The sequence below is a fragment of the Balaenoptera physalus genome (genome assembly GCF_965194825.1).
Source record: "Balaenoptera physalus genome assembly, chromosome: 6".
Classification (NCBI taxonomy): domain Eukaryota; kingdom Metazoa; phylum Chordata; class Mammalia; order Artiodactyla; family Balaenopteridae; genus Balaenoptera; species Balaenoptera physalus.
The window spans coordinates 38028205-38052984 of NC_138885.1; the positions used below are offsets into that span (position 1 = coordinate 38028205).

At 35.9% G+C, this 24780-nt stretch overlaps 1 protein-coding gene across 1 annotated transcript in view; it reads right to left on the reverse strand.

The window, feature by feature from the left end:
• LRP1B (LDL receptor related protein 1B) overlaps positions 1-24780 on the reverse strand; it is a 1885740-nt gene that overhangs the window by 1511009 nt on the left and 349951 nt on the right. Inside the window, exon 3 of the mRNA XM_082465229.1 lies at positions 27-149. Within this exon, the coding sequence (XP_082321355.1) occupies positions 27-149 (123 nt within the window). The remainder of the gene's footprint in view (positions 1-26; positions 150-24780) is intronic.

The window sequence follows — 24780 nt, forward strand, 5'->3', positions numbered from 1 at the left end:
AATGGCATGAGAACCTTTCTACTCACAGGTATCTAAAGATTCGTCTGAATCATCAGGGCAGTCAGGGTCCCCATCACACAGCCAGCTCTGGGAGACACAAGTCACGTGATCGTGGCAAAGAAATTCACCAGGATCACACAACTGCTGATCTGAAAATGAAAATGTTTCAAAATAAAATATGAATGATCTGAACATGAACACAAGAGCAGTACAAAGATGAAATGTGAGAAAGCAATGCATAAAAGGTCTATGAATGTGGTCCACATTTTCTGTTCAGCAACAAAGCTAAACCAATTATTTTTCTTAATTTTATCCACTCAGCTCAAACACTCAATTCTGATGGACTTAACTTTGTTGTGGTGTCACACAATCTATCCTGAAAATAGTTAAGAATTCTGTTTGCGTTTAGGACTAGAGGCTTCCTCATATCAGATAAGGCATGTAGGTATCCCAGCAAGCAGGTTTTATAGAAGATGTTGATCCAAAGCAGAAGTTCTTGAGCAGAAAAATTTTAGTTTCCTCCTCTGCTCCAAGACAATGAAAAATCAGCAATAAAAATTAAACCTTGTACGTAAACTCCATCTCTTAGTATTTAGTTCTTAACTATCCAACCTTATGCTAGAGCTTCATGCCTTTACATCTATTAGATACCCAATATCATAATATATTTTTCCCTTTTTCACTACAACTTTCCAATTGACAGTTTCTGCTACTGGACAGTGAGGGTGAAAGTAAAATCCCATAAAGCTTTGTTCTAACTCAGGTTTCTACATTTGATTGTATTCAAAAAGTCCATTATTTTCCTTCCATTGTTTCAGAATATTTAGGATCTGTTGCCTTTCCTCAGGTCCTAGTAAACTCATCAGATGTTGTTTTTTGCAATATTCTTACTTATGCCCTAGAAGTCCATTCAACAAAATATTTCTTTTTAAAAAGTATTTTAAAACATGTCTGAAATAGAAATGTTTCTTACAGTTGATGACCTCAGAGTGTGAAGGAGTGTTAGGAGTGTTAGACATTTGATATCACTTATTCTTTGTTATGTACATACAAGAATGATCCAACATCAAAGAAATCCATCAGTAAATATGTCTTTCAATATATACCAAATGCATATTCTAAGTGATACGAAAGCATTACACCATAGCTTAATTAGCCTTTTTCCCTTAGCAATCTACAAAATGATGGCACATCTTCAACTTAATCACTTGATAAAATATAGTATGTCTTTCCTTTCTCTCCCTCAACCTCTTGCCCTGACCCCAAAATAACTTAAAACAAATATACTTTACAAACACACAAATACATCCACAGACACACACACACACAAACACACATCTTTAATCTATAATTAATGCTTCCTACTCTCAGTATGATTTTTTTGAAAATTCATATATTTTACTTTATTATACACTGTCAATACCACACTCATTACCACTGCTATCATAATTATTGTTGGGTTTTTTTCACATTAGGTTGTTTGTGCATACTCTGAATTTGGCCTTAGAGTTGGTGCTATAGAATCAAAGATGTATAAGTCTCAGTCTTTGTCTTGAAAGATTCAGTCAGACTACTTACACCAACAGATCCCAAAGGAAAAAAAAAGTACATTGTATACCAAAAGTTGCCAAATAAGTGATTTAGAAAATAACTGCTAAAAGGAGAGATCACAGGTAGAGATAGATGGATACCAATACAAAGAAAAGTCTGGGGATATAAGTATGATTTTAAACGTGGGTAGGCTATGGATAAATGGAGAGTAAATATAGGACATTTCAGACAAGAGGTAGAGTAATAAAAATTGCTAAGGCAGTAATTATTAAAATGCATTTGAGACAAATGTTTTATACTAAAGTTGAAATGACATTCAGGTTATAAGATCCATCTAGATTTTTCTCCACCAAACATTATGTGTGATATTTATAAGTATGTCCTGGTGTTAGAGGAAAGGGACTTAAATTTTGCTTTAGACAGTCATGTAACCTTTGTAGTTAACGTAGGGAAAGAGCACATGAGAAAATTCAAATTATTTTTGCTTATAGACAGAGACTATATGATTTATTACCAAATGGGGAGAGTTCTGAGGGTGAAGGAAGACATTAATAATTACACTGGGGCAACAAGTATAAACCAAGTCTATTCCAGAAAAATCAGAATGACTGCTAATTGTACCTATAGCTAGTCTGCATTTGATCTATGATTTTGAGATGCTAGGTTTTCTCTTCCTTCATTCTTCCCAAACTATAACCAATTGCTATAAGGAAATGGGAAAAGAGATGGTGTCTTGCTAAATGCCACTGTATAGTGTCTGTCTCAGTAAATAATCAACAAGTATTTGTTGAAGTATAAAGAAATAAAAAGGGCCAACAGAACAATTTATAGTGCTGAAAAATAGTGTCTCAAAAACATAGGTCAGGGACTTCCCTGGTGGAGCAGTGGTTAAGAATCCGCCTGCCAATGCAGAGGACACGGGTTAGAGCCCTGGTCCAGGAAGATGCCACATGCCGCGGAGCAACTAAGCCCGTGTGCCACAACTCCTGAACCTGTGCTCTAGAGTCCGTGAGCCACAACTACTGAGCCCATGTGCCACAACTACTGAAGACCGCACACCTACACCCCATGCTCCGCAACAAGAGAAGCCGCTGCAATGAGAAGCCCATGCATGGCAAAGAAGAGTAGCCCTTGCTCTCTGCAGCTAGAGAAAGCCCGTGTGCAGCAACAAAGACCCAACACAGCCAAAAGAAAAAAAAAAAAAAAAGGTCAGGGTTAGTAGTGAAGAACCTTGAGTACCACAGGAAGCATTTTGTAGATAATTTGAGGCCACGGAAAATTACTTAAGAAATGGTATTCATGTTAAAATAAACTGCAAAGTCACCTGTGAGGAGACTACTGCAATTGTCTAGAGAAAAGTTTAAGATGATTGGGGTAAAGTAGTGGGGACTAAAATGGAGACTGTGCTCCAAATGATCTAATATAAGAGTTAGGAATTAGTGACTAAATAGTTGAAAGATTCAAATATGCCTCCAAGTAAATAGCCTCAAAAATTGATTAGATGGTGTCTCAAAACCAAGATAGGACATAGAGATGGGGAAAAAAAGAGAAGATATTGTACATGTGAGTGTGAATGTGTATGTGACCCTTGTCATGGGGGCAGTGGAATAATAATAGTAGGAATAATTAGTATTTTTATAGTGCTATGCAGCTCAAAAAGCAGTTCCCCCATGATATCTTAATTTGTTCATTCATTTATTTATTCAACAAATATCACTGAGCTTCTACTATGTTCTAGGGACTGAGGATACAATAGTGAGGAAAACAAAGCAGAATCCCCTGCCATCATGGAGCTTCCGTTACAATGGAGGATAGAAACAGAAACAAAATAAACACTTGTTAATTGTAAAGTATATTAGAAGATAAACAATATGGAGAAAAATAAAACAGAGATGGGGATTAAGGGTTGAAGACCAGGGTCGGGGGGTGGACATACAATTTTAGATAAGGTGGTCAGAGAATGTGTCACAGAGAATGTGACATTTAATAAAGGCTTATAGAAGGTGAGAGTGACATCCATTTGAATAAAAGGTCATATGTTAAGAACCTCTGGCAATATTCCATTTTATATATGTACTACATCTTCTTTACCATTTCTCCATCAATCCATTTAGGTTGCTTCCATGTCTAGGCTATTGTAAATGGTGCTGCAATGAACATTGGGGTGCATGTGTCCTTTTGAATTATGGTTTTCTCTGGATATATGACCAGGAGTAGGATTGCTGGATCATATGGTAGCTCTATTTTTAGTTTTTTAAGGAAACTCCATACTGTTCTCCATAGTGGCTGCACCAATTTACATTCCCACCAATGTAGGAGGGTTCCCTTTTCTCCACACCCTCTCCATCATTTACACAATGGAATATTACTCAGTCACAAAAAGGAATGAAATAATGCCATTTTCAACAACATGGAGGGACCTAGAGATTATCACACTGACTGAAGTCAGTCAGATAGAGAAAGACAAATATCATATGATATCACTTATATGTGGGATCTAAAAAAAATGGTAGAAGTGAACTTACTTACAAAACAGAAACAGAGTCACAGATGTAGAAAACAAACTTATGGTTACCAAGGGGGAAAGTGGGGGGGGGGGGTAAACTGGGAGATTGGGATTGACATATATACACTAGTATATATAAAATAGATAACTAAAAGGACCTACTGTATAGCACAGGGAACTCTACTCAGTACTCTATAATGGCCTATATGGGAAAAGAATCTAAAAAAATAGTGGATATATGTATATGTATAACTGATTCACTTTGCTGTACACCTGAAACTAACACAACATTGTAAATCAACTGTACTCCAATAAAAATTAATTAAAAAAGAAAGAACCTGTGGCAAGAGGGAGCCCAGCAAACTTAAGGAACACTAAGGAAGTCTGAGTGGCTGGAGAAAACGTGAAAGTGTAAGAATTGAGGTCAGGGAATCAAGGAATATGGGGCAGAGGTTGGCGGATGAAGGCTTCTAGTTTTACTAAAAATCAAGATGGGAAACCATTGGAATGTTCTGAGTAGAGAGACACAATCTAACTGACTTTCTTTTTTAAAGGATCACCCCAGGTACTGTGTTGAAAATAGAGTGCAGTTAAGTGAAGGTAGAAGTAGGGAGGTCAACTAGGATGTTATTGCAATAATGGGGGTGAAAGAGAGTAGTTGTGCGGATACATGTGTTGGTGAAATGGAGTTTCAAGACTATTTGATAAGGAAATAAGTCAGACATCTTTCTACCATCTCCTTGAATGTCAGGATCTTAAACTCAGATCTCTGGCCTCAAAAGTATGACTTTGCAACAGTTTTTTTGGAATATACTGACTATGAGGTGCTTGGGAGACTTCCAAGAATAAATATGCAATAGACAGTGACACATTGAAGTCTGAAATTCAGGAGAAAGATCAAAACTGAAAACACAGAAAAGAACTGGAGCTGTAAGAAGACAGTGAAAAGCATAGGAATAGATTTAGATGAAATTAAAGTGAGCTGGGGGAAGAGGGAAAGACAGAGACAGAGAGAGAAAGGCAGCAAAGTAAGAGTAGGTCAGTCAAGCAGACAGAGGAGACAGAAAGTTTAGCCAGAGATACAAGAGAATAAGGTCAAGGGGAAAGAGGATGCACTAAAATCATGGAAAATTTTAAGAATGGATCGAGGAAGGGGGTCACCAGTGACCAAGTTCAAGTATGATGAATTGTAATAAGATGGGGTAGACTTGTACGCTGAGGGAAAGGTGCCACTGAAGGAAGAGAGACTGGAGGCTCCGAAAGGATAGGAAAGTGCAGCAGTTTCCCAAGAACTCACAGGGCTGGAATTAAAACCTAAACAATAGTAGGAGCACTTGCCCTGAGGAAGAAAGGATAGAAAAATGAGACACATAAATCATTAGCTGGTAGGGAAGAAGGTTAAGGTATTCCTACCTGGTTGTGATTCCTCAAAGAACTTAAAAGCAAGATTAGTTTTTGTAATCTGAAGAAGGTAGACTTGGAAAGAGTAGTAAAGATTTACAATGAGTAGAAAATTGAAAAGGGAGTCAACTAGAAATCTGTGAAAGGATTTCTTTCTAACAGCAATGAGAATACAATTAAGGTTGGAAACTATATATTTGACAGTTGATTTGTTTTCTATGAATGTCCAAATGTTCACCTGCATTGAGCCATAGATATAGAATAATTCCTTGAGGAAATCCCAGAAGAAAGCCCTTGGGAAAATATGCAAACCACCCATCCTCAACACATATGCACATGTATATAGACACATACACAAAATCATCATGATTCAAAACGACTTTTTTTTTTCAGGAGTAAGACATACTTAAGGGGATTTACCTAATGAGCCTATGTTATCAGCTTGCTAAGCAAGCTCCAACCTTTAAAGGGAGTTTGCATAGTTGCAATTTTGAGGACAGTTTTATATTATCCCTCTAAGAAACAGCAGATAAGAATAGCTTGCTACATCCCACCTATTTATTTTTCACCTAGATATTCCATTTCAAGGTCTGTTTTTAAAAGCATTGATTATAGGATTAAAATAAGTGAATTTTCAGTATTTCAAGGTGATTATTTTAAAACACATACACTGGATTGAGTTCCTTGAATCAGAAGCTAAATATGTTATGTCTATGTGTATTTTCCATTTATCCTATTTAATGCTTCAAGCTACACTTCTGAGATAGCCAAACTAATCTTATTTTAAATGTCTTCCTATTGTATGCAACACAATATTATACACTGTAATTAAAACAAGAAGCTTATGAGAATGTGCAGGAAGTTTCGCTTACATCCCTAAGGAAGAAGATCAAAGCTAGTACTGAGAGAACTTCAAGATGGCAGAGGAGTAAGATGTGGAGATCACCTTCCTCCCCACAGATACATCAGAAATACATCTACATGTGGAACAACTCCTACAGAACACCTACTGAACACTGACAGAAAACCTCAGACTTCCCCAAAGGTAAGAAACTACCCACGTACCTGGGTAGGGCAAAAGAAAAAAGGAAAAACAGAGACAAAAGAATAAGGATGGGACCTACACCTCGGGGAGGGAGCTGTGAAGGAGGAAAGTTTCCACACACTAGGAAGGCCCTTCGTGGGTGGAGACTGGGGGTGGCGGGGTGGAAGCTTCGGAGCCACGGAGGAGAGCGCAGCCACAGGGATGCGGAGGGCAAAGCGGAGAGATTCCCGCATGGAGAATCGGTGCCGAGCAGCACTCACCGGCCTGAGAGGCTTGTCTGCTCACCCGCCGGGGCGGGCGGGGGCTGGGAGCTGAGGCTCGGGCTTCGGAGGTCAGATCGCAGGGAGAGGACTGGGGTTGGCGGCGTGAACACAGCCTGAAGGGGCTAGTGCGCCACGGCTAGCGGGAAGTGTGTCCGGGAAAAGGTCTGGAGCTGCCGAAGAGGCAAGAGACCTTTTCTTGCCTCTTTGTTTCCTGGTGCACGAGGAGAGGGCATTAAGAGCGCCGCTTAAAGGAGCTCCAGAAACGGGCGTGAGCCACGGCTATCAGCGCGGACCCCAGAGACGGGCATGAGACGCTAAGGCTGCTGCTGCCACCACCAAGAAACCTGTGAGCAAGCACAGGTCACTATCCATACCTCCCCTCCCAGGAGCCTGTGCAGCCCGCCAATGCCAGGGTCCCGTGATCCAGGGACAACTTCCCCGGGAGAACGCACGGTGCACCTCAGGCTGGTGCAACGTCATGCCGGCCTCTGCCACTGCAGGCTCGCCCCGCATCCGTGCCCCTCCCTTCCCCCGGCCTGAGTGAGCCAGAGTCCCCGAAGCAGCTGCTTCTTTAACCCCATCCTGTCTGAGCAAAGAACAGACGCCCTCAGGCGACCTACACACAGAGGCGGGGCAAAATCCAAAGCTGAACCCCAGGAGCTGTGTGAACAAAGAAGCAAAAGGGAAATCTCTGCCAGCAGCCTCAGGAGCAGCAGATTAAATCTCCATAACCAACTTCATGTACCCTGCATCTCTGGAATACCTGAATACACAATGAATCATCCCAAAATTGAGGCAGTGGACTTTGGGAGCAACAGTAGACATGGGGTTTGCTTTCTTCATCTAATTTGTTTCTGGTTTTATGTTTATCTTAGTTTAGTATTTAGAGTTTATCATTATGGGTAGATTTGTTTATTGATTTGGTTGCTCTCTTCCTTTTTTAATATATAGATATATATATTTTTTTCCTTTTTCTGTTTTTGTGAGTGTGTATGTGTATGATTCTTTGTGTGATTTTGTCTGTATAGCTTTGCTTTTACCATTTGTCCTCGGGTTCTGTCTGTCCGTATTTTTTTTTTTTTAGTATAGTTTTTAACGCTTGTTATCATTGGTGGATTTGTTTTTTGGTTTGGTTGCTCTCTTCTTTCTTTTTTTAATTACTTTTTAATTTTTTTTATTTTCAATAATTTTTATTTATTTATTTTTATTTTAATAACTTTATTTTCTTTCTTTCTTTTTTTCTTTTTTCTCCCTTTTCTTTTGAGCCATGTGGCTGAACAGGGTCTTCGTGCTCCAGGCAGGTGTCACGCCTGTGCCTCTGAGGTGGGAGAGCCAAGGTCAGGACATTGATCCACCAGAGACCTCCCGGCTCCATGTAATATCAAACAGAAAAAGCTGTCCCAGAGATCTCCATCTCAACACTAAGACCCAGCTCCACTCAATGTCCAGCAAGCTACAGTGCTGGACACTCTATGCCAAACAACAAGCAAGACAGGAACACAATCCAACCAAAGCAGAGAGGCTGCCTAAAATCATAATAAGGTCACAGACACCCCAAAACACACCACTGGACACAGTCCTGCCCACCAGAAAGACAAGATTCAGCCTCATCCACCAGAACACAGGCACCAGTCTGCTCCACCAGGAAGCCTACACAACTCACTGAAACACCCTTAGCCACTGGGGGCAGATACCAGTAACAACGGGAACTACGAACCTGCAGCCTGTGAAAAGGAAACACCAAATACAGTAAGTGAAGTGAAATGAGAAGACAGAGAAACACACAGCAGATGAAGGAGCAAGGTAAAAACCCAGCAGACCAAAAAAGAGGAAATAGGCAGTCTAACTGAAAAAGATTTCAGAGTAATGATAGTAAAGATGATCCAAAATCTTGGAAATAGAATGGAGAAAATACAAAAAAAAAAAGTTTAACAAGGACCTAGAAGAACTAAAGGACAAACAGACAATGATGAACAACACAATAAACGAAATTTAAAATTCTCTAGAAGGACTCAAAAGCAGAATAACTGAGGCAGAAGAACGGATAAGTGACCTGGAAGATAAAATAGTGGAAATAACTACCACAGAGCAGAATAAAGAAAAAAGAATGGAAAGAATTGAGGAAAGACTCAGAGACTTCTGGGACAACATTAAACGCACCAACATTCAAATTATAGGGGTTGCAGAAAAAGAAGAGAAAAAGAAAGGGACTGAGAAAATATCTGAAGAGATTTTATTTGAAAACTCCCCTAATATGGGAAAGGATATAGTCCATCAAGTCCAGGAATCACAGAGAGTTCCATACAGGAAGAATCCAAGGAGAAACACAGCAGACACATAGTAATCAAACTATCAAAAATTAAATACAAAGAAAAAATATTAAAAGCACCAAGAAAAAAAAACAAATAACATACAAGGGAGTCCCCATAAGGTTAAAAGCTGATATTTCAGCAGAAACTCTGCAAGCCAGATGGGAGTAGCAGGACATATTTAAAGTGATGAAAGGGAAAAAACTACAACCAGGATTACTCTAACCAGCAAGGATCTTTTTCAGATTTGATGGAGAAATTAAAACCTTTACAGACAAGCAAAAGCTAAGAGAATTCAGCACCACAAAACCAGCTTTACAAAAAATGCTAAAGGAACTTCTCTAGGAATGAAACACAAGAGGAGGAAAAGACCTACAATAACAAACCAAAAACAATTAACAAAATGGTAATAGGAACATACATATCGATAACTACCTTAAATGTTAATGAATTAAATGCCCAACCAAAAGACACAGACTGGCTAAATGAATAAAAAAAAGAGGAACCGTATATATGCTGTCTACAAGAGACCCACTTCAGACCTAGGGACACATACAGACTGAAAGTGAGGGGATGGAAAAAGATATTCCAAGTAAATGGAAATCAAAAGAAAGCTGGAGTAGCAATTCTCATATCAGACAAACTAGATTTTAAAATAAAGACTATTACAAGAGACAAAGAAGGATACTACATAAGGATCAAGAGATCAATCCAAGAAGAAGATATAACAATTGTAAATATTTATGCACCCAACATAGGAGCATCGCAATATATAAGGCAAATGCTAACAGCCATAAAAGAGGAAGTCGACAGTAACACAATTATAGTAGAAGACTTTAACACCCCACTCTCACCAATGGACAGAACATCCAAAATGAAAATAAATAAGGAAGCACAAGCTTTAAATGATACACTGAACAAAATGCACTTAATTGATATTTATAGGATATTCCATCCAAAAACAACAGAATACACTTTCTTCTCAAGTGCTCATGGAACATTCTCGAGGATAGGTCATATATTGGGTCACAAATCAGGCCTTGGTAAATTTAAGAATATTGAAATCATATCAAGTATCTTTTCTGACCACAGTGCTATGAGACTAGATATCAATTACAGGAAAAAATCTGTAAAAAATACAAACACATGGAGGCTAAACAATACGCTACTAAATAACGAAGAGATCACTAAAGAAATCAAAGAGCAAATCAAAAAATACCTAGAAACAAATGACAATGAAAACACAACGGCCCAAAACTTATGGGATGCAGCAAAAGCAGTTCTAAGAGGGAAGTTTATACCAATACAATCCTACCTCAAGAAACAAGAAACATCTCAAATAAAATACCTAACCTTTCACCTAAAGCAATTAGAGAAGGAAGAACAAAAAACGCCAAAATTAGCAGAAGGAAAGAAATCATAAAGATCAGATGAAAAAGAAATGAATAACACAGTAGCAAAGATCAATAAAGCTATAAGCTGGTTCTTTGAAAAGATAAACAAAATTGATAAACCATTAACCAGACTCATCAAGAAAAAAAGGGAGAAGACTCAAATCAATAGAATTAGAAATGAAAAAGGAGAAGTAACCACTGACACTGCAGAAATACAAACGATCATGAGAGATTACTACAAGCAAATATATGCCAATAAAATGGAAAACCTGGAAGAAATGGACAAATCCTTAGAAAAGCACAACCTTCCAAGACTGAACCAGGAAGAAATAGAAAATATAAACAGACCAATCACAAGCACTGAAATTAAGACTGTGATTAAAAATCTTCCAACAAAAAAAGCCCAGGACCAGATGGCTTCACAGGCAAATTCTATCAAACATTTAGAGAAGAGCTAACACCTATCCTTCTCAAACTCTTCCAAAATATATCAGAGGGCGGAACACTCCCAAACTCATTCTACGAGGCCACCATCACCCTGATACCAAAACCAAACAAAGATGTCACAAAGAAAGAAAACTATAGGCCAATATCATTAATGAGCATAGATGCAAAAATCCTCAACAAAATACTAGCAAAGAGAATACAACAGCACATTAAAAGGATCATACACCATGATCAAGTGGGGTTTGTCCCAGGAATGCAAGCATTCATCACTTTACGCAAATCAATCAATGTGATAAACTATATTAACAAATTGAAGGAGAAAAACCATATGATCATCTCAATAGATGCAGAAAAAGCTTTTGACACAATTCAACACCCATTTATGATAAAAACCCTCCAGAAAGTAGGCATAGAGGGAACTTACTTCAACATAATAAAGGCCATATATGACAAACCCACAGCCAACATCGTTCTCAATGGTGAAAAACTGAAACCATTTCCACTAAGATCAGGAACAAGAAAAGGTCGTCCATTTTCACCACTATTATTCAACATACTTTTGGAAGTTTTAGCCACAGCAGTCAGAGAAGAAAAAGAAATAAAAGGAATCCAAATTGGAAAAGAAGAAGTAAAGCTGTCACTGTTTGCAGATGACATGATACTATACAAAGAGAATCCTAAAGATGCCACCAGAAAACTATTAGAGCTAATGAATGAATTTGGCAAAGTAGCAGGATACAAAACTAATGCACAGAAATCTCTTGCATTCCTATACACGAATGATGAAAAATCTGAAAGAGAAATTAAGGAAACACTCACATTTACCATTGCAACAAAAAGAATAAAACATCTAGGAATAAACCTACCGAGGGAGACAAAAGACCCGTATGCAGAAAACTCTAAGACACTGATGAAAGAAATTAAAGATGATACAAACAGATGGAGAGATATACCATGTTCTTGGATTGGAAGAATCAACATTGTGAAAATGACTATACTACCCAAAGCAATCTACAGATTCAGTGCAATCCCTATCAAACTACCAATTGCATTTTTCACAGAACTAGAACCAAAAATTTCAAAATGTGTATGGAAACGCAAAAGACCCCGAATAGCCAAAGCAGTCTTGTGAAAGGAAAACGGAGCTTGAGGAATCAGGCTCCTGGACTTCAGACTATACTACAAAGCTACAGTTATCAAGACTGTATGGTACTGGCACAGAAAAAGAAATATAGATCAATGGAACAGGATAGATAGCCAGAGATAAACCCACGCACATATGGTCACCTTACATTTGATAAAGGAGGCAAAATATACAATGGAGAAAAGACAGCCTCTTCAATAAGTGGTGCTGGGAAAACTGGACAGCTACATGTAAAAGAATGAAATTAGAACACTCCCTAACACCATACACAAAAATAAACTCCAAATGGATTCAAGACCTAAATGTAATGCCAGACACTGTAAAACTCTTAGAGGAAAACATAGGCAGAACACTCTATGACATAAATCACAGCAAGATCCTTTTTGACCCACCTCCTAGAGAAATGGAAATAAAAACAAAAATAAACAAATGGGACCTAATGAAACTTAAAAGCTTTTGCACAGCAAAGGAAACCATAAGCAAAACGAAAAGACAACCCTCAGAATGGGAGAAAATATTTGCAAATGAAGCAACTGACCAAGGATTAATCTCCAAAATTTACAAGCAGCTGATGCAGCTCAATATCAAAAAAACAAACAACCGAATCCAAAAATGGGCAGAAGACCTAAATAGACATTTCTCCAAAGAAGATATACAGATGGCCAACAAACACATGAAAGGATGCTCAACATCACTAATCATTAGAGAAATGCAAATCAAAATTACAATGAGGTATCACCTCACACCAGTCAGAATGGCCATCATCAAAAAAATCTACAAACAGTAAATGCTGGAGAGGGTGTGCAGTTAAGGAAACCCTCTTGCACTGTTGGTGGGAATGTAAATTGATACAGCCACTATGGAGAACAGTATGAAGGTTCATTAAAAAACTAAAAATAGAACTACCATATGACCCAGCAATTCCACTACTGGGCATATACCCTGAGAAAACCATAATTCAAAAGTAGTCACATACCACAATGTTCACTTCAGCTCTATTTACAATAGCCAGGACATGGAAGCAACCTAAGTGTCCATTGACAAATGAATGGATAAAGAAGTTGTGACACATATATGCAATGGAATAATACTTAGATATAAAAAAGAAACGAAATTGAGTTATTTGTAGTGAGGTGGATGGACCTAGAGTCTGTCATACAGAGTGAAGTAAGTAAGAAAGAGAAATACAAATACCATATGCTAACACATATATATTGAATCTGAAAAAAAATGGTTCTGAAGAACCTAGGGTCAGGACAGGAATAAAGACGCATACATAGAGAATGGACTTGAGGACACGGGGAGGGGGAAGGGTAAGCTGAGACGAAGTGAGAGAGTGGCATGGACATATATACACTACCAAATATAAAATAAATAGCTAGTGGGAAGCAGCCCCATAGCACAGGGAGATCAGCTCGGTGCTTTGTGACCCTCTAGAGGGGTGGAATAGGGAGGGTGTGAGGGAGACGCAAGAGGGAGGAGATATGGTGATATATGTGTATGTATAGCTGATTCACTTTTTTATAAAGCAGAAACTAACACACCACTGTAAAGCAATTTTACTCCAATAAAGATGTTAAAAAACAAAACAAAACATAATGGCCATTTTTTTGTGAATATGCCATGACTGAAGTAAAATTATATTTGCCCTTTGTTAGGTACAAAGTCTATATGTTTATATAACTTATATAATGATAACATATAAGTCTATATGTTATCATTATATAATAAAATATTCAATACCCTTAAATATTTTTTGTCTATTTAATCTCTTGACCACTAAGTCTGTTTAAATCTCTACCATAAAGGTGGAATAGTCCGTTTCTACTTGTCTTTAAGGGCACTTGCTTCCTGTGTATCTCAAAGATATACTGTTAAGTTATGATACATTAATATATTGATATAAGATATATTGTTATATGATATATCAGTATGATATACTGATATATTGTTCATGGTAATGGTTGTTAAATCTTATCGGCAAATTGTAACTTTATCAAATAAAATAATTATCTTTTTGTCTTAAAAAAAGAAAGCTATACTGTGTCTATCTCTTTATAATAACAGACTCTTGCAATCAAAAGATATAAAAAGATTAGAACAACCATAACCTATAGAGTTTACTGAGTTTGGATTCATCCTGGCATGAGAAAAGCTTAGTACAATAATCCTGCTACACATAAATGAAAACATCTAATTACTTATCTTAATAAAGATGTATAATAATATTTTTGGAGTTTGGATGTAAATGGCCTTAGCTGAAAGATTTTATATACATGAGATGCCACATACTAGCTAATTTATGTTTTCTCATTTTAACATCATGATGAACTGTTAATTTCAATCTTTCCAAAAAACAAGAACTATCGAAGTCAAATACTAAAACTATTATCTATCAATAGGGGTCTACTGAACAACTGTGTAGCCTCTAGTTCCTTGAGTATTTCATCACAATTATTTTATAATATTGTTATGTCATTTCCCTTAAAAGTTGACTTGCTGTTTAAATACTAATGAGAACATTAGTTTACCAACAAATTGTGTACTGCATGCATAACAGGGCACCATATGGGAACATTTAAAGGACATATACATGATGAACTATGGTAGCTAATTAAAAATTAAAGATAAAGGAAGGGTAATACCCACTCAACTGCTGAATTACTGAGAAGTCTTATTCTTCTAGTTAAGTTAAAGAATAAATAGGTACAACCTCTTGCACAAGCTAAGTATGAGGGAAATGCTCTGAGTTAGGTTTTCAGAACTTTGTCAACATGAAAAATATTTATTTATTATGTCTATATCTCATTGCTAACTTAAACATAGGATGGTTAATAATATACCATTCATAATTATTAAAAGAGAAATATAGTTATATATATTTTTCATGTAACAGGCAATGAATTACCAGGAGAACAGAATTATTGCAGAGACCTATAGAATGTATTACTTGTTCAACTTCAAATTTTGATAAAGCTCATGTAAAATTAAAGAAATTATATTAGTTATCAAGATTCAGGAAGCACCTTAATTTTTTTCCTTTATATTCACCTACTCCAGAAAAATATGCAAATGTAAATCAAGAATAAATTCTCAGAATTCCATTTAACTTGTTCTTCACAATATGTTTAAAGGACTTCTCCTCTCCAATGTTTTTTCTACTATCCTTTCACCATTCAACATACATTTTTAGCTCTCCATACTGTTCTATTCACTTTCCCTAAATACATCAGTTTCTGTATCTTCGTATTTATTTTATGTGTTTATTCCTTTGATTGGAATGCCCTTTTCCATGTAACAAAATTCTAGTTCTGCTCTAGAGTCCAAAGATGTTTTACCTCCTTTAATGAAAACTTTCACAGCGAACTTCTTCTTCCTTCATCACCGATTCCATAACACTCCACTCAAACCACCAGAAAGATCCTATTGTGTTTTGCTTTAGTATTGTAACTACTGGGTGCTGAGCTCCTGGAAGGCAGAGGGTTCTGTCTTAGACTTCACATTTGCCATAACAAGGTGATTTTAATGGAAAAAATCAAATTTTCTATAAAGAATTATACATTACTTTTGGAAAGAGAGGGGGGAAAGAAAAACCAAAGCAATACTAGTGGTTCTTGTTTTATTATCAAAATGATAAATAGCTTTATTTAGTTAACCACCAAAATAAAGCTAAGTTTCCCCATGCTTAAAATAAAATACCCTGAACAGCAAAGATTATACCATATAAAGTTAAAGCATCCGTGAAAACTAAATATCAAACTTGAGAGAGATTCTATGTTATCCTCCAGAGTCTCTTAAAGACTATACTGAAAATTACACTTTTTACAATAGCTGGTTGTACAAAGGTAACTTAGACAAATACGTTAACAATAGTTTTTTTAAATGATAATTCCTTTAGGAATATCATTACTGTAAGTGTAAGATTAAGTGAAACTCACCATTTTAAGTCCGTGCTTAATAAAAATACAAAAATAGATTTGGATTATGCACATTTGGAGAGATTGGTAGAGGGAAGGTAGGTCAAAAAGGGTCACACCTGGTAGTTTCATTTTGGCAAGAAAATATATATCCTTCACAAAATTTGTGGTTGATTGAAAAATAAACCTTATTATATACAATAAGATTATAATTCATGGTATCATTTATTTATGCTAAGTCCATCCTTAAAAATCTTCCCAGGCCTATATCAGAGAGTCAGTTAATAATGAAGAGTATCCATATTTCAATGATAACATGGTTTTTAACTAATATTTCCCATTGTCATGCTGAGTCACTACTGATAATTTAGAAACGTAATTACTCTTACTAAATATATATGTGCATACACACTCACACAATGTGTACACATGTCCTTGTATAAACTTAGCATACAGCTCCACCAGGAACTCTGTTATCCCTGAAGCTAAGACTCATTAAGAGAGGCTAATCAAATTCCTGAATAAGAGCCCAGTGGTAGGCTGAATAAAGGTACCCCAAAGATGTTCACATCCTAATTTCCAGAGCCTCTGAATGTGTCACCTTACTATGTGACAACTGTGATTAAGAATCTTGAGGTGGGGAGACTATCCTAGATTATCCAAGTGAACTCAATGAAATAACAAGATGTGGTACATCTATGCAATGGAATATTATTCAGCCATAAAAAAGAATGAAATAATGCCATTTGCAGCAACATGGATGGACCTAAAGATTGTCACACTAAGTGAAGTCAGTCAGAGAAAGACAAATATCATATGATATCACTTATATGTGGGATCTAAAAAAATCGTATAAATGAACTTATTTACAAAATAGAAATAGAGTCACAGATGTAGAAAACAAACTTATGGTTACCAAGGGGGAACGGGGGGAGGGATAAATTGGGAGATTGGGATTGACATTTACACACTAGTATATATAAAATAGATAACTAATAAGAACCTACTGTATAGCACAGGGAACTCTACTCAATACTCTGTAATGACCTATATGGAAAAGAATCTAAAAATGAGTGGATATATGTATAACTGATTCACTTTGCTGTACCGCAGAAACTAACACAACATTGTAAATCAACTATACTCCAATGAAAATTAATTTAAAAAAAAAAAACAAGCATACTTATAAGGGCAAGTCAGAGAGGAGAGAAGATGTGAGCACAGAGGCAGAAGCTGGAGTGATCTGAGGAAGCAGACATGAGCCAAGGAATGGCTGGAAAAGGCAAGGAAGTGGATTCTCACCTAGAGCCTCCAGAAGAACTCAGTCCTGTGGACACTGCTTAGAGCTTCTGACCTCCAGAACTGTAAGATAATAAACTTGTGTTGCTGTAAAACCACTAAGTTTGTGGCAATCTGTTACAACACCAATAGGAAACTAATATCAGACCCCAGTTCATCTCACAGTCCAGATATCACTTATGTAAGTCTGATTAAATTAGTAGGAAACAAGCAAACTACCAGCTGTTTTACCATTTATTTAAAGGTCTTTTTTCTCCTATGTTGCTTTCTGTTTGTTTCAACACTATCTACTTAAATAAAACACCTTTCTTCTTGATGTCGAACGAAAGTCAAAATAAATCTGCACAGGACTAAGCCTAGTAATAATGACTAGAAGCACATGATAGGATTTTATAAAAATCACTATAAATGCTCCAATAAATGACACCCCTGACTGGGAAATATATGAATTTGGAAGTGTGGGCATGTGTGGGTGTACGTTGGTGTGTGTACCTGTTTTTATTCTCATTAGATGAGAAAGTACAAAAATGTGATATCTTTCTATTATGAGAAAATTGTACTTAATTATATATTTGTATGCTTTCTATTGGCTACAAAATTTGCAATCATCCTATGCCTTATTAAGCACCAAGTGTTTTTGGTGCTGCAAATGGCAATTCGTACTTAGAAGAACATCTTATATAAAACCAAGACAAAATTGAAAATTTTAAGAAGTACATTATCCCCAGGAAGAAGCTTTGCTCATTTATCATTTCTATCATAATGAACAAATGAAAAGTATCTCTGTAAACATTTCAAATTCAATTTGACATTTAATTTTCAAGGAGAAAGTTGTTTGTTTGTTTTTTTTCTTAATCATTTAATATTGGCTCCTTGTTTTTTTCAGGCAGTGATACAGAAAATTGTAAAGCACTCAGCATAGACTTGTTTGGAACTGCTTCTTTACCACGAAAAGGCAAAAAGTACCCAGAGTGAAAACCTAGTTCTTTATTTAGCAAGAGACAGAGGATATGTTTCTTCAGTGGAATAAAACTGGTACGTTCAACATAGTTGACTCAAGTTTTTATTATCACTAGACTAACGCTTTGCAATTCTGTTTTCTTTTCTGAAATTTCAATAGCAATGCTCTAGTTCCTTTTAACCTTCCCTTTCTCCAAAGCCCACTGAAATGATTCTACAGAGTTATTTCATATACTACATTTTTAAGGAAAGAAACAATTTTGACAGGTTTCCTTCTTAAACGTTAAAGAAATAGCCTAAATTATTGACATTTCCCTGCAAGTTCTATTCTCTAAATCCTGTATGATTCTCATCCAGTCTCCCAGGGGGTACCAAATTCCACATCTTTTTTCTCATCTCTAAGCTTAGTGAGATATGAAGCAGATGGTTAGGCTTTGGCTCTTTCAGGGATGATGCAATATCTCCTATTCCTTATGCTGTTTTTTAACTATTAAGGGCTCTTCAAAGACTACAATTTTACTTATCTCAAGTCCCTATTTTGACTTTTACATATATTTTTCAATCACAATTTCTTATTCTCTATTTAAAAAGACTTTAAACTTATTAATTTAATTAATGTTCACTTACTGTGAACCAAAATAAGCACTGAGAACATAATGATGGCGACAACAGGATTTCTACCCAGAAATTGCTGAGGGGTAGACAAAAATAAATATTTACAGTAATGTGTAGTAGGTGCTAATAAAGGTGTATCTAGTATGTTGAAGGAGCACTGAAAATGGAGCAACTCCTGCTGTAGGCAACTGGGGTCAGGGGCTGAGATAAGGAGAGAGCATGCAGAAGGTATTTTTAGTTGCCTACCCGACAGCTACTTTTACCACTTTTGAAAATCCCACTTCCCACTATAGAGACAGGGAAGGCCATATGCTTGCTTTCCCAGTCCTTCTTGTACCTAGGACATGGACATGGACTCCACTGTTGATTAATGACACAGAGGTATCAAGGGTGCTTAGATTACTACAAACAACCTTGGAGGAGGAGCTCTCCTGCATTGCGTTAGGTTGTGAGCATTTGAAATCTGGAGCAGCCAAAGCCATCTTGAAAGCATGAGGCTAAATAAGACTGGGGGTAAAGGCCAACACAGTGAGGATGGCAAAGTGGAAAGTTACTCAGTTCCTGCATTTCCAATCATATCATTGGGCTACGCTGAGGCGCCCCTGCATCCCATCCTGCTAATCTCTAGACATTTTGTTACATTATGCAATCAATACCCGTAATTACTTAGCCATGGTATGCTGGGTAATTTCACTACCAATCAGAAGTAACTGATACAGGTATGATGGCAGCTTCCCAGAAAAAGGTAATTTTTAATCATTTTAATAAATGAATATGAGATTGCCAAGCTGAGAAGATGGGGGATGCCATTCCAAACAAAAGGAAGATCACATAGGGAAAACACTGAATATTAATGGAACCCCAAGTGATTAATATAGCTGAAGTTTAGTTTATGTGTCAAAGATAGGCTGGAAAATAGATTGAATATTTATATTGTTTGGCTTAAATATAGTCAATATTTTAATGTGCTCTTCATAACCATTTAGTAAGACTTCTTACTGTGTTATTTTAAGTTACTGGATTTTGAAAAGACTCCTTTTACGGGAGGTAATAAAATAATACTATAAATGGTAATAGTTATTGAGTGTTCACTATGTACCACATGTTAAATTAAACACTTTGCGTATTTCATTTAATACTCACAAAAATCTGTTATTGGCATCTTGCAAATCAGGTATGAGATTGTTTGGAAAGTTAAGTGACTAATGTCACCCAACTAGAAAGTGGCACGGTCAAGACACAAATACTCATCTAACTGACACAAAGCCTGCTCTCATAACTACTAGAGGAGGTTTTGTTTTGCGTTTGTTTTTGTTTTTGTTTCAATTTGTCATTTTGAAAACAACAATTATTTCGCTGGGAGTATATTTATCACTACTGACCTCTAGGCATTAAATGCCAACAGTGCCTCCATCACTGTGACAACTCACCGTGACAGCCCACGTATTAATGTGCATTTAACACAGATGCTGGACTAAAGAAACCTACTTGGAAATCCTATAAACAGTTATTATTCACCCTACTTTAAGTTACTGAGACTTTGCATCAACCTCATACTTCCAAAATAGGTCTCAAGGCTTTCTTCTCAAATCTTTCCCACCTGTTGGATGTTACCTAAAATTCTATGTGTTTGGGTCTCAGATCTGTAAAGGTAGCAACTATCCCTGTAAGAAGTGAAACTTTGCTCATCATTTATTTATAACATTGTGAATAAAAGATAAAAGGAAGGTATTTATGGAAATGGGAGCAATCATGAAGGTATACTGCACATGAAAAGACTGAATATTAACAAAGGAGGTTGGAAGCACCATAGACCCACACCCTTTATGACACTGTCAAGAACTTCTTCCCAAAAAAAAAAAAAAAAAAAAGAACTTCTTCCCTAGAATTCTCCACAATCAAAGGCATGGAGTAAATGAACTTCCAACTGCTTTTATTTTATCTGCATGATCAAACAAATATTTAAAATGTATGAAAGTCCTCTGGGGGAAAAACAAAAAGGATGGTGAAATAGTGGTTTTCATACTATGGTATTCTTTTGTAGACATATATCTAAACCCCAAACTATCAAGTGAGAAGAGTATCTTTATTAGTTACTGTGATAGAGGACAGAGGTCCTAGCTAGGCGGGCTTGTGTTATTTGGGTAATTGTGAAATATCAATAAAAGTTCAATGGGTTTCCTAAACACAACTATAAGTAACACAGAAAATTAAGTACTCTACAGAAGACACATGTCATGAGAATTTAAATGAATCCTCGTGAAAGTAATTATTACTCCATCAAAGAAAAGGTCTAATGTAACATTTTGATGTTAATAGGGAATTAGAAAAGGTAGCCATGGGGACCTAAATGAATATAAATTAAGCCTCATAATGTCTTCAGAAATATAAATGCACACATTTTCTCATATTATACTAGTGCTTGTTCTTTCTTCCCACAATTAAGAAATTATTGAGAAACAGTATACTTGAATCTAACAAAACACATATTAAGTCATGTTATCAGACTATCAGAGTGTTGTTATTTTCTGTAGTTTAAGTTTTGGTGATCTTTTTCTTTTTTTTTAACATCTTTATTGGAGTATAATTGCTTTACAGTGCTGTGTTAGTTTATACATATACATATGTCCCCATATCTCTTTCCTCTTGCATCTCCCTCCTTCCCGCCCTCCCTATCCCACCCCTCTAGGTGGTCACAAAGCACGGAGCTGATCTCCCTGTGCTATGCGGCTGCTTCCCACTAGCTATCAGTTTTATATTTGGTAGTGTATATATGTCCATGCCACTCTCTCACTTTGTCCCAGCTTACCCTTCCCCCTCCCCATGTCCTCAAGTCCATTCTCTAGTAGGTCTGTGTCTTTATTCCCGTCCTGCCCCTAGGTTCTTCATGCCCTATTTTTTTTTTTTTTAGATTCCGTATATATGAACTAGAATATGGTATTTGTTTTTCTCTTTCTGACTTACTTCACTCTGTATGACAGACTCTAGGTCCATCCACCTCACTACAAATAACTCAATTTCGTTTCTTTTTATGGCTGAGTAATATTCCATTGTATATATATGCCACCTCTTCTTTATCCATTTATCTGTTGATGGACACTTAGGTTGCTTCCATGTCCTGGCTATTGTAAATAGTGCTGCAATGAACATTGTGGTACATGACTCTTTTTGAATTATGGTTTTCTCAGGGTATATGCCCAGTAGTGGGATTGCTGGGTCGTATGGTAGTTCTATTTTTAGTTTTTTAAGGAAACTCCATACTGTTCTCCATAGTGGCGGTATCAATTTACATTCCCAAGTTTTGGTGATATTTTAACTGCATAAGTCATATTTAATTAAAATATAAGAAAATGGAGGATAATAAAAAAGGAAAAGATTAAATCTTCTGAAATTTACCACTTGTAGACGATAACCACTATTGCATTTTTGAACATTTCTGTAGACTTTTGTATATAGAAAAAATACATATAAATTGTTGGAATTTTTTAAAGCACTTAATATATTGCTCTGTGCATTGCCCTTTTTTACACAAAAATATTTTGTGATAAAGCTTCATATTGGTAATTCTAATTCTGTTTAATAAGTAGAATAAGGACATGACACACTATATATGAATTTTCCATGTTTTTTTAAGCTGTAAAAATTGGGAACTACTTTGATGTTCAAAAATAGATATTAGGTAAAACTAAAAGTTGCAATAAACAACTCTGTAGGTAATCACTGGTTACTTGTTTTACTTAAAAAAAAAAAATACAGCCTAATGAATAAAAGTGAGATTCTGCAAAAGAATTGATTTTTAGAGCTTTCGATGCAATTAGACAAGTTGCCCTCCAATATAATGTCAAAATTTAAACCCCAAACTTATTTTTATCCCACATCTTAACCTACACTTACTTGTCAGTAGTTTTTTATCTGTCAGTCCAAGAGATAATATCATTTTAAATATTTGTGTTTCTATGACCCTCAAACATTTTCTTCACATTTTCTGACCAGTTTCAGGAACATGTTAATTTTCAGAGACCCAGTGATGACATAACTTGGAAAAACTTCATGAGGCCTGAACATCCTGGTGCCTGCCACATAAATAATCTATGTGTCTGAGGAAATTTAGGTTTTAAGTAAGTGTGACCTCATTCTCAAGGTGTATTCTTAGGATGCGGTAGCCTTCCCAGAAGATACCTCTACAGCAGGCTTGAGGGAGAATTAACTACACATGCAATTTTGTAGTTAAAGTTCCTTTGTTGAATAATCACTTTGTTGAATAATCCTCCTCACTTGCTCTTTTGATAGGTACAGCAGGCTAATTTTAAGGAAAAGCCTTGTCACTTTACTTTCCAATGAAAACTCCAGTAGGATTTTCCAAAAAAGTTTAAATATAAATTTTGCAACGAATAACATTCTCTGTCTTGTTTTTCAAAAAAAGTGGGAAAGGGACTCAAAATACTACCTCTGTTTTGGGAAAGCTCAAAAATAGGAAGTATTTGGAGTCCCTGATCTTCCTGGCCAGCCTCTACCATAAGGCCACTGAAAAGCCCTAGGTAATATCTTTATTATCATGTGCCTACAGTCACACAGGAAAAACACTACCTGAGGAATCTAAGAGAGTTGATAATGGAAGACCACCACCTTCAAAAGAGGATGGAACATTATGTAGCCAATATTCATGTATCATTGGGGTATCAATTCTGATACTAAATTTCTACTGTACCAAAATTAATATATTTAAATTGTAGTCTAACTCATAGAAGGGAAGCACAGCAAATTCTGACATATCCTAAAGCTAGAATTCACTTTAATATTCATCATACTGTCTTTAAAAATGCACATACATATGCTCACACTGTAGGTACTGGTTAAAAATATATTCTTACATATGTAATGTATGTATATTTATGCTTAATCGTGATACATGTCTTTATGTAACTTTAAAAGATACATTATAAAAGTATACATATATATATTTTTATGTACAAAAGTAACAAAAGTTATGTCATCTTCTAATCAGAAGAAAGGAGTCCTGTTTTCTTCTTTAGTTACACATAACTCAGTGTGCCAAAAAATCTAGCTATTTCAACCTTTTAATTTGTAGGATTTGGATCGTCAGTCTTCTAATTTGCATATTTACATTTCTTTCCCCTCAGAGCTTGGTAAGTCATGAAAATCATTCCTAAAATCTTCTTAAGATCATAACAGAAATTAATGTTTTTTTTTCCCATTAAAATATGTCAAATCTGGTTATTACTTGTGAATTGAATTACCTTCTATTTGTTTGAGGAATGGATAAGTATATTTTAAAAGCCTATTGGTTTGTGGTCAAAGATCAATAGATGAATAATAGAAATCTGTGTTCTATAGAAAAAAGGATAATGAGCATTATGGATGTGTTCATAAAACAAAATTCAAATATGTTATGCCCATAATGTATATCTTTTGAGAGATTATTAGCAGATGATTGGGGAGGTAAAAGTGTAAGCAAACATGAGAAAAAAGAAAATTTTAGGGATTCTGTGCTTTGATTGATATCACCTATGAATAAGTCCTGATTTCTAAAAGATTAAAGTGGATATCTTCCACTATGATTAAATAACCTCTTTGAAGTACTCTAAATGTTTAAGCTACTTTAAAATATATTTAGAAAAAGTAATTAGACACAAGAAAAAGTTAACATTTAGATAATAAACACTCAAGAAAAAAATATATCAGTACCTGCCATAACATATTTCTGTTACATTTTTGAATTTCCCAGACTATGTTGCATATTTAAAGAAGACTAAATTAATTTCAATTCTTGCAAATATTGGTATATTAACACAATATCTCATTACGTTTTTATTATCTACCTTCTTAATTATTATTCATTATATACATTTATGCTCTTGTTTCCCAAGGATACTTATCCTTTCTTTCACCTGGAACTAAACACAGTTAT